Source organism: Hemiscyllium ocellatum, chromosome 4 (assembly GCF_020745735.1).
Source record: "Hemiscyllium ocellatum isolate sHemOce1 chromosome 4, sHemOce1.pat.X.cur, whole genome shotgun sequence".
NCBI lineage: Eukaryota > Metazoa > Chordata > Chondrichthyes > Orectolobiformes > Hemiscylliidae > Hemiscyllium > Hemiscyllium ocellatum.
The window spans coordinates 123025824-123037913 of record NC_083404.1 but is presented as its reverse complement, the minus strand read 5'-3'; the positions used below and the strand labels follow the sequence as shown (position 1 = coordinate 123037913).

The following is a 12090-nucleotide window of genomic DNA, read 5'->3' as shown; positions in this document are numbered from 1 at the left end:
ATTACACTTTTGACTTGTGCCTCAGACTTGTCAGATATCAAATTAGACATAGCTAAAATTCCTTTTGGAAGGAGCAGAATGTCAGTGAGCAAGTTATTACTGAGAAGGTGCTGTTTGATATCACTGTTGATGACACTTTACATCACTTTACGGATGATTGGGAATAGACTGGTGCAGTAATCTACTGGTTTGGATCTGTCCTGATATTTGTGTATGGGACAAACCTGGGCAATTTTCTACATTATTGAGTAGGTATCAGTAGTGTAGGTATACCGGGACAACTTGGCCAGGACTGAGGAAAGCTCTGGAGCACAAGTCTCCAGTACTGCTGCCGGAATGTTGTTAGGGCCCATAACCTTTGAAATATTCAGTGCCTCCAATGTGGCATGAATCAAATTGGCTGAAGAATGATATCTGTGATGCTGGGAACCTGTTGAAGAGGCTGAGTTTAATCGTCAACTTTGTGCTTCTGGCTGAAGTGAGTCAAATAAGCGCAAGGTGATCTACAGTCAGTTTCCCATCTGATGAAATGGATGATAATGACTTCAAACCGAAATCTTCGTTTGTGGTCTAACCCTCTTTAATAAGCCAAGAAACACACTCTGAGCTTGAGCATGAATATAACCAGCACCCTTCCTACAACCTCCACTCTCACCCATTTCATTTCTCCTCCTTCTGTCCTTGTGGAGGAGAGCCCTCTCCCATACCATACACATACATGCACGCGTTCATTTTGTGACATGCTTCAGCCTTCTCTTCAGGCTGAGCTCTCCCTTCATTGAGGATGGGGTTATTTGTGGAGCTTCTTCCTTTAGTGAGTTGTGAATGGTGGTGGATAATTAAACAACTTGATGTGGCAAAACTGCAGAATTTAGATTTGATCCTTTCGGTTATGGGATTGCTTAGCTATGTCAGTCACTTGGTGCTAATGCTGTTGGCAAGCATGTAGTCCTGTTTGGTAGCTTCCCTATGCTGACACCTCATTTTTAGCTATACCTGCTGCTGCACATAATATGCTCTCCTGCACTCTCCATTGAAACAATTTTTATGGTTATGGTTGAATAGGGAATACGCCAGATCATGAGGTTGCAGATTGTGTTATAGAGTATGATTTCTGCTGTTGTTGATAGCTACTGTGCCTTATGGATGCCCAGCATTGAGGTGCTGGATTTATTTTAAATCTGCTTGGTTTGTCTTGGTGATAGTGCTATACAACACGGTGGAGGGGATTCTCTGTCTGAATGCTGAATTTTGTCTCTACGACTGTACAAATGTCACTCATACTAATACTATCATGGACAGATGCATCTATTGCAGGCAGCTTGGTGAGATAAGGCCATCTTTCCCTCTTGATGGTTTCTGCACTACCTGCTGCAGACCCAGTCTCGCAGCTGTTATTTAGGACCTGACCAGTTCCAACAGTAATGATGCTACTGAATCACTCTTGATGGTTGACATTAAAATTCCTCCACCCAGAGTACATTTTGTGCTGCTGCAGCTGTCATTGCTTCCCCCAAGTGTTGCTCAACATGGAGGAACAAGTTGATGATTCATCAGCTAAGGGAGCATTGTACATGGTAACCAAGAGAAAAATTCCTGATGAAGGGCTCTGGCCCGAAACGTCGAATTTCCTGTTCCTTGGATGCTGCCTGACCTGCTGTGCTTTAACCAGCAACACATTTTCAACCAAGAAGAGGTTCCTTGTCTAAGTTTAACCTGATGCCCAGAGACTTCACGAGCTCCAGAATCGATGTTGAGGACTCCCAGAGACTCCCTCCTGACTGCATACCACTATGCTACCACCTCTGCTGGGTCTGTCCTGCCAGTAGGTATTAATTTTTAAAAGGTCTGAAGTGTGCTGCTTTTCTGCTCCTTTTAATATGGCTCACTTGGAATTGATATCCCTTGGTATGAAACGGACAAATCCTGCAAAACATTTCCTAGCTTTTACTAACCTTTTATTTAAAGTTGTACCCTTCATTTGAGTCCTTTATTTTCTTACAATTTAATTGTATTAGAAATTGCTTTATTGGTTTTGATTCTAAACTCATATTTTGTGCCTGCCTAAATGCAAATAGCTATATTTCATGAAGCGATAATCAACCTATTAACTCAAGCTAAATTACTTCAATGGGTGTTTAATTTGGACTAGTTAGATGGTGTGCAATTTGATCAATCTTTTTATTATTTGGAATTGGATTGACAATTTTGGAATGCTAATTGGAATTTATTGCAATTCCATCAGGAACTCTTGATGAAGAGCTTCTTCTGCCTGACCCACTGCACTTTTCCAGTGCTGCATTTTTTGGCTCTGATCGCCAGCATCTGTAGTCCTCATTTTTTCCCCACAAGAAACAAGTCCAGTTATATCAGCTCAAAATTTAAGACTACCAGTTTGGTATTACAATATACACAATAGCTTTGGACAGTAAGATAATCTGTTGAAAATTGTTTTAAATTGCTATGTTATAACTTGCATCATTTACTAATTAACTTTGTTTTGTTTCGTCTGTGCAAGATACCTCCAATGTCATAAGGATTCATATTATTAAAGATGGTATATGTATTCCACTATTCCTGATTCTTTCTTTTGATTCTTCAGTTAAAGAAAAATATTTTAAAAACTCTCTTTTTTTTCAGGACAGAAAGTCTACAGTTGTATTATGATCTGGAGTTATCTCACTTGGGTTCCAGCACAGACATTTCAGAGTTACGCTTGCGCAGAAGGGAATGGCAACAGAACCTGAACTTTCAAATTCAGCAAATATCCTTGGAACTGATGGTTAACATCTTCAGGTACAAATCACTTCAGAAACATTGGAATTCACCACTGAACTGCTACTTAATTTTAAACCGTTACCTAAAAGTTTAAAAATACACACCACAGGCCCAGAGGATTTTGGGTAAGTATCTTGCTGCTTAGTCAGGCCAAACGAGAAAGGCTCAGGCCAGTTGACCATTTCAGTGGTGGTGAAATAAAAATATTTGGAGGTTAAATGCAGATTATCAGTTGTGATTTTTGAAATAAAGTGATGAAGAAACTCCAAAAGCCTAGCAACATCTATGGAGGGAGAAACAGAGTTATTATTTCAGTCCAGTATGACTCCTCTTTAGAGTTTCAAAGAGTGATGTCAGTGTGGTACATACATCACACAATGTGTTTCCTGTCATCATGCACAATGTCACAAATGGTATACATCTGTGTTTCTAGATCCATCATTGTTAAATAGACAATTGAGAAATTTCATTTTCCTAGACATCCAGGAAGAAGTTCTAGTTATTTCGTAAATAAATCTTTGAAAAAGTGGAATTTTATTAGTGGAAATTCATTCAATTCAAATGAATGATTCCTCAATGCTTATCATAATTATAATGGCAAACTGCTTGGTTGAAAGTGTCATGTATGCTAAGCAAGGAAAAGAAAGACAATATCCATCTCAATATTGTCACAGGTGCATAAGTGGTCTTGCTTGAAATCAAGTGCTTACCTCTAAACTGTTTTACTATATATATTTTTTAAAAAACATCTTTCCCTGGTAAATGCACATGAGAAAATACAAAATGGAATTGTATCAAATATTAAAAGTACTGCAAAATTTCTAATGTCAATTTTTTTCCTTTGATTGTGATGCTTATTTTCTAAGTTACTTAACACCTATTTTTTCACAAAAAGTTACAACTGTTCTTAATAAACACAGAAGTGCTGGAAAAATTCAGCAGGATTTACAGTATTCCAATGAACTTTGCAATGCATGTTAACTCTGATCCTCTCCCTCTACAGGTGCTGTACATCTGCTGAATTTCTTCAGCACTTAATTTTTTTTTATCTCTGAGCTCCTGTATCCTCAGCATTTTGCTTTTGTTTTTGATTATGCATTGGAATAGTTTGTCTTAAATCCATGAGCATAATTTTAACTTGTATACATTGAGTGTCAAAATATAAAAATCCTTACTGTAGAATTTACAACACCATTATTTTTGCAGGGAAGTATCAGACTTTCTTAATTATGAATATCGCGTCTTCAACAGTGAAGAATTTTTGAAGACCAGAACCAATTCTGATCGGTCTTTTTACAAAAAGGTAATCATTTAAAAATGATATCTGCGTACGAAAATTATACTAATACAATGGACCATTACATTTTTCATTATAGATGGGAACCATTTGGTCTGCTTTCTCATGCAGTTAGGTTATCAACTCTAACTTGGTTTCAGTACTGTTTCCCTGTCCCCTCTAGTATATTTTGGTTTTCTAATTCTAGTTTCTTCTTAATGTCAAGAATGAATTCCAACTTGAAAATTCATTTCATATTCTTGCAGACCTTTTACAGAAAAAATCCCTGAGCTTCTCTTTTATTTTTCTAGAACTAATTTTGAATACTGTAGCACTAATTCTGTTCATTGTTGCCAATTAACTGATGAGTGGAAAAATCTTTTACTTGCATTCTGAAAGTTACTAATCTTTTGAAGTTTGATGTTCTTATTTTTGTGTGTCCCCCACTTAATCTTTTCTGTTGATCCTAGTGAATTCATATTACATGTTTTCAGTAGCCCCAAAATGCCTTTTTACTTTGTGTGAGAACTGTACACAGTATTCCAAATGATATGGCCGAACCAAAATTTTGTACCTTGCGCTTAGATACTTGAGATCTATTTGCTCTTTCAATCACTTTTACCATCTGTTCTCTTTGTTTTTCTGTTATTTCTCACACTCTCAGGTATTTCTGTTCCTTCAATTCTTTTCCATCCAGTTGGAAATAGCATTCCGTTCTTGCTGGTTTTTGGTAGAATATAATTCCAAAAAACGAGATTTTCTGTGTTGTTATTATTAATAATATTTCAAATTAAAGTATTTACATTAATGTTTATTTCAGTAATGTTTCAAAGAAATATGAATATCATATGGCTATTAATCTAGATTTTTAAAATAATGAAGGGCCATGAGATGGGCTTGAACATGGATAATACAAGCTAGATTTTGTTTGGTACAATAATATATCAGAAACTCCAGGAAATAAATACATTGAGGAAACAAAACATCAACTTGGCATATTGAATAACTTTATCACTTACACAGGAGGTCTTTTTCTTTGTGTTATGCATTTATGAAGATTGGGATTGAAGGTTTACGAAATGTGGTTTGGTAAAACTTTAGGGCAATTATGGTAGTTTACTAAACTTGATATGCAAAAAGAAGTCACTTCAATTAAGTCTTCGTTAATTAAATCAAATGAGGCAACCAAATAATTATGAAGTCTTGTGGTGAAAAGAAGAGGGGAGACACTATTAATCAAATATTCGTACAAAGTAAAAAGCTTACAAAGAAGAGGGGGAATGCCTAACATAGACAGGAAAGTAAAGGTAATTGTCTTTTTAAATTTTGAGTCCTTAATGTTGCTTTGTCTCTTCAACACCTGGTAAAGTTTTCAAATCTTAAGTTTTCAGTGAACCATTATTACTCCAAGTTTCTTCTTAAGGTTAGAAGTCACACAACACTAGGTTATTTTCTTAACAAGTTTATTTGAAATCACAAACTTTCAGAGTGCGGCTCCTACCTGACAAAGCAGCAGTGCTGTGAAAGCTTATGATCTCAAATAAACCTATTGGACTACAATCTGGTGTCCTGTTACTTCTAACTTTGTCCACCCCAGTCCTCGACATCATGGCTTTTTAAGAGTGAGAGAGCGAAACCTCCAGGATAGTGTGTTTCAATTCCTGCTTACAGTTCCAGTTATGCTTTTATTTGCCTTACTGCCCGGAAACATTTTTTGATGAAAGTCGGTTTACATTGTCCTGAATTTGCTCATTGTTTTTTCCAAGTTGAATACTCCATAGCCAACCTTTTATCGCAAACTGTAACTTGCAGAAAGGTGCAAATCAGTTCAGAGATACAGGTCTGAGTTTCAGTAATGTTTTAGAACCATTTTAATTTTGGATCAGACTGATTCTTGTTTACAAATAGTTTCATGAACATGCCTCAACTTGGTCAAGTAATTGCAATAGCTGTTTTAGATAAGCAGTTGACTTTTTTAAAAACTATTTTAGTCCATGACAGTCTGAAGTATTCAAGGCAGATGATTTAAGTTGAATATTGATGGTCCAACTGAATTATTATCATAATTTCTAAGACAGTTTTGTTATTGCAAATTCTAGGTTTTGGAGACATATATATTTCATTCTTTCCTTAAAGCTCGTTTGAGTGGAAAGATGGATGCTTTCAGCTATGCGGAACTCACCAGTTGCTCCGAAAATGACAGGTAAAATTATGAACGAACATTTTTTTAGAAATTCTCCAAAGAAAATATGAAAAATATCATAGTCCATTTAAGTAGATCCTAAATCAACTGTTTAACTGAAAATAATGGCATTATTTAGTACTACATGGAATCTTCATCCAAAGAAACCTGAACAAGATTTCAGTGGTAACTGACTTTAATACAGGTTTTGTAATTTCCTACCAGATAGCTGATAGATTTTTCAACTAGCAGTATGTTATGTTGTATAGATGAGCTGAACTGTTTGTTTGGTGATGGAAATGAAAATTTGTACAAAGATGTTAGTTTTGTGTCCAAAGTCAATTGAGTGGGAGCTTAATGGTGACAGAATAAGTTTCAACACTTACTTTCTGAAAGCTGAGATTTGCTGTGCAGTTTATTTGAGAACACTTGTGACTTAATTAGATTTTGATTTCTAATTATTTCCAGGCTTCCAACTTTCAGAGTTAAGAGTTGAATATCACATTTAAAGCCATGTTACTTTAAATTTATTTTCTAAACCGTTTCTTTGAAATATCTGTTTGGACCTGTCCACATCACCATTGGTGAGAATTCAGCATTTCAGAGATTGTGATTATAAAATAATTTCCTATCCTCTGATATGGTGCACCTTTTACAACGTGCTGTGTTTCTATTATGACAGTTTAACACTTTGGCATTTAAAACTGTGCCAACTTACAATAATGCATTCAGCTGTTATAGTGTATAGCTAACAATCTGAGGTAAAGAGTAATCAGTTTTACTTTTTTAGTGAGCTTCATTGGTGATTTATTTGGAGCATTAAGAAACTAAATTTTACATGGTAATGTATCATGGTAAAACATCTTTAGTTTTCTCACTGCTACCTTGTTACTCTTTTCACTTCTGATAGCAGAATGGAACTTGAATCTGATTTTCTCCAACTAGATTAATCTAAATCAGGAACAAAAACAAATTGTTGGAAAAATGCAGCAGATCTGGCAACATCTGTGGTGAGAAAGCAGAGTTAATTTTGCAGTCCAGTGACGCTTTTTCAGATAATTAAGCCCCATTATTCAAGTTAACAAGTTATGACAAATGTGTGACTGCCCAATTAAGCCACCAAGATGACTAATTTGCCTGATGGACAATTGTTTAGGACAAAAGTAATTCGCACCAGGTTTAGTCATTAACAGGAAAATAACTACTTATTGTAAACAAAAATATTCTTGAATAAATAGAAAAACAATTTATGAATGTACAACAATATGACTTGTTTTATCTCTCTTATCCCCAATACACACATTACTTCACATATAGAGAGGATTGCCTAACCAACAGAAAGCAGAGTCAGGATAAATTAGTCTTTTTCTAGATGGCAGGATATAGCGAGTGGGATGCTGCAGGGTTTGGTTGTTGGGGCCCCACCTATTTACAATTCATATCAATGATTTTGATGTGGGGATAGAAAGTATGATAGCCAAATTTGCAGATGACATGAAAATAGATTAGCTAAATGGGTCAAAATTTGGCCCATGAATAAATGAGGTTTTTCATTTTCGTCAGATAACAAGTAGTTTGCTATCTAAATGAGAAAATCTTAATACTTTGGTGCAGAATGATTTGGATGACCTTGTGCATAAATTGCAGAAAGCTAGTGCAGGTACAACAGGTAATAAGGAAAGAAAATGGAATTTTGGAATTTATTGCGAAAGGAGTGATATATAAAGTAAGGAGGTGTTGCTGCAACAGTACCAGGCATTAATGAAAATGTACCTGGAGTATTGCGAACAATTTTGGTCTCTTTACTTGAGGGGGGAGGGGGTTGTTGTTATTATGTTGGAGGCAGTTCATGGGAAGTCCACAAGATTGAATCCAGAGATTAAGAGTTTGTTGTAATGAAAATAATTGAGCAGTTTATGCCTATATTTATTATAGTTTAGAAAGATGAGAGGAGATCTAATTAAGGTATAGAAGATGCTAAAGGACATTTGACAAAGTGGATGTAGAAAGGATGTTGTCTTACTTGGGGCAATCTAGAATAAGAGGTTACACTTTTATGGTAAGGATAACAGATGTAAAATAGAAGTGATGAGAAATTACTTCTCTCAAAGTGTCATGACTCTGTAGAAACCCTACCCAAGAATGCAGTAGAATGCTGGGACACTGAGTAAATTCAAGGAGATAGATACTATTAATTAGTAATGGGATGAAGAGTCATGGAGAACATGCAGAAAAGTGGAGTTGAGATCAGCCAAGATCATATTAAATGAGAGAGCATACTCAAGGCTGAATTGACTACTAAAGCAAATTCTGTTGATCAAAATCCACCTGGATGAGTTGTTTCAGTCCTTTAGATTCTTAGTAATGATGATATGATATTGTCTGCTGAGCACTGGTTGTTCTTAAGTTCAGTAGCCAGTTGGGTAGACCTTTTGTTCTATTAAAATTCTTCCGTTTCAGAGACTTCAAATTTTGTCATTTTTACTCAAAAGAGAAGGGTGATAAATATTTCGTTTTTGCTTCTGGATGTCTTCAAGAGCACCACAATCATAGCTCTGCAACTAGCTCAAAACCAAGTTGTGGTGGTGAGACAGTTTTTCCTTAACTGAAAGACTTCTGGTGCTGCTTTTTCATAAAGTATCCACTTCTTCAAAAATTAGTAGGTCTTGTGAAATTCAAGTGTTTTCCACACAATCCTATTTGACCCCGATGTTGCACAAAATCTCCCTGGTAACTTTTAGTTACGTAGCAGTGACCAACTTTTTATTCTCCAGTTTAAAGTTCAAAGGGAAACATCTGTGGTCCCTTACACAAGGCACAGCATATTAGTTTCCTTATTTACCTCAAAACTGCCCAAGATTCGCGTAAAGATTTAATTTTGTTTTGCTGTTCCATTTACTAAATTCATTGCGTCAAGTTTTTTTTATTCATTCATGACATGTGGGCTGGCCAGCATTTATTCTCCATCCCTCGTTGCCCTTGAGAAGATGGTAATGAGCTGCCTTCTTGAACTGCTTCAGTTCACATGCTGTAGGTTCACCCACAATGCCTTTAGGGAGGGAATTCCAGAATTTGACTCAGCAACACCGAAGGAATGGCAGTATATTTCCATGTCAGAAAGGTGAGTGGCTTGGAGAGGAACTTGCAGATGGTTGTGTTCATTGTTGCCCTTATCTTTCTATATAGAAGTAGTTGTGAGTTTGAAAGGTACAGTATAAGGATTTTTAGTTAATTTCCGAGTGCATTTGTAGGTATTGCACAGTGCTGCTACTAAGCTTTGGTGGTGGAGAGAATAGATGCTTATGGTTGTAGTGTTAATCAGGTGGGCTACTTTGTCTTGGATGGTGTCAAGCTTCTTGAGTGTTGTTGGAGCTGCATCCATTCAGGCAAGTGGCATGCGTTCCATAACATCCAGAGTTGTGTATTGCAGATACTGGACAGCCTTTGGGGAAGCAGGAGGTGAGTTACTCGCTGCAGAATTCCTCGCTTCTGACCTGTTGTTGTAGCTGTTGTTTATGTGACAAATACAATTGAATTTCTGGTCAATGGCAGAAAATTAATAGTGGCGGGTTCAGTGATGATGATACCATTTGAATGATAAGGGGCAGTGGTTAAATTGTCTCTTCTTGGAAGTGGTCATTGTTTGGCATTTGTGTGTTTTGAATATTACTGATCACTTGTCTGACCAAACCTGAATATTGTCCAGATCATGTCACTTTTGAACATGGGCTGCTTCACTATCTGAGGAATTGCAAATGGTGTTGTACATTGTGCAATCATTGGTGACCATGCCTACTTCTGACTTTACGATGGAGAGAAGGTCACCAGTCAAAATCTTTAGGCGGTAGATAAAAGGTTTGCATTTAGTTTTAGTACAGTTTAAAAATTGCTTTGTGGTTTTATCAGCTTGAAATAAATCAGCCTGATGTGTTACTGTGTCATGCATGCTGAATCCTTACAATCTATTTGCCTTCAGGAGAATGTTAAGTCTTTGACTTGTATTTACTAGCGTGCTGAGTAATCTATTGTAATCGGGTGATTGACATTATTCTAGAGGAAAGATGCTAGCTAGTCCGCGGAGGCCTACAATGGAAGAAATGGCCATGAAGAGGGAGCGCAATTCTGACTTCTTCATGATTAAACGACTTGTTGCAAGCATGCCAAATCTACCAGTGGACACCTTGCACGATTTTTCGATTGTTCATCTGTCTACGGGGAAGAACAAGCATGAAAATGGTATTAAAATCTATTGACAAATATTCATTTAAGAAAGATATAAATTTTCCAAAGTTAGCTGTTTACTTGCATCAAGACAGATATTTTCATTTATACTTTTATATTCCTGCAATTACTAAATTTTAATGGCTGTTTCCGTTAACCTTCGGTAGTTTATGTGAAACTGCTGAAAATGTGTTGCTGGTCAAAGCACAGCAGGCCAGGCAGCATCTCAGGAACAGGGAATTCGACGTTTCGAGCATAAGCCCTTCATCATTCCTGATGAAGGGCTTATGCTCGAAACGTCGAATTCCCTATTCCTGAGATGCTGCCTGGCCTGCTGTGCTTTGACCAGCAACACATTTTCAGCTGTGATCTCCAGCATCTGCAGACCTCATTTTTTACTATGTGAAACTGCTGCATACCAAAAATGTAATGGTTTGGAAAGGGGTGACCTTCTAAAAGTTTATAAAATTTATGAAGGGCATGGATAGGGTGAATAGCCAAGGTCTTCTCCCTAGAGTAGGGGAGTCCAAAACTAGAGGGCATAGGTTCAAGGAGAGAGGGAAAATATATAAAAGGGTCGAATGAGCTGCCAGTGGAAGTAGTGGAGGCTGGTACAAATTACTACATTCAAAAGATATCTAGATGGGTATATGAATAGGAAGGATTGAGAGGGATATTGTCCAAATGCTGGCAAACGCAACTAGATTAATTTAGGATATCCGGTCAGCATGGACAAGTTCGACTGAAGGGTCTGCTTCCATGCTGTACATCTTTGTGACTGTATGACTTTAAGATTACCCAGAGCCAACTTATGAGGGAGAAATATGATTTAATTATATATGTACAATTTGAAAGATTATCTTTTGATTGAATATTTTTCATACTTCGACAGAACTACAGTTTTGTCACTTATCGTGACTAGGTTTAAAAATTCTTTAATAGGTTATGTGGAAGAGATAATGATGGCTATCTCATAGATTAAAAAGTCTCTAGCTTGAAACTGATTGGAAACATTGTCATGTATCATCCGTTAAGTGTGACTGCGAAGTTGCGTTATTCCTGTTTGTTCATTAATATTAGAGTGTTTATAGTTTAGTGATAGTCTCCCTACCTGTGGGCTAAAAGGTTCATTTCCACTTCAGTATGTTTTAGCAATGGAGATATGTCAGTGAAATTCAATGATTTTCATTCATTTTGTGGTTATTAAGAAGAGAAATATTAATGACGCGTATAGACTGAAAATGCTGGTTATCTGCAGCATGTTTGCAAAGAGAAATAAATTATCTTTTTAGGTCAGTGCCCTTTTATCAGAAGGAATTCAGATACCTAGGCTTCACAGTTTCCAAGTTTCTACGCAAACAGGCAAATATGGAACTAATTTTCTTCTTTTGTGCAAAATGTTCCTCAGTCCCAACCTTTTGAAATGTCCCTTCTGCATCAATGTCGTATTTTTCTGTTTTCTCCACTGTTCATTTGGGCTTTCTGAATGATTTTGATGCTCAGTGTTCACTTAGGGCAGTTCCATGTAGTCCAGTTATTCAAAAGAAACTCAATAGGTCTGATATGGGTTCCACCTATATCTATACCTATGTGGCATACTCCTTGTTCCAGTCCTACTCACAACCTCGCCAAT

At 36.7% G+C, this 12090-nt stretch overlaps 1 protein-coding gene across 2 annotated transcripts in view; it reads left to right on the top strand.

Moving 5' to 3' along the window:
- The window catches only part of dennd3a (DENN/MADD domain containing 3a), a 109651-nt gene that overhangs the window by 51458 nt on the left and 46103 nt on the right, over positions 1–12090 (top strand). For both annotated transcript variants that reach the window (XM_060823811.1, XM_060823809.1), the window contains exons 10-13: positions 2641–2796; positions 3985–4081; positions 6154–6257; positions 10291–10472. In XM_060823811.1, coding sequence (XP_060679794.1) covers positions 2641–2796; positions 3985–4081; positions 6154–6257; positions 10291–10472 — 539 coding nt within the window. The remainder of the gene's footprint in view (positions 1–2640; positions 2797–3984; positions 4082–6153; positions 6258–10290; positions 10473–12090) is intronic.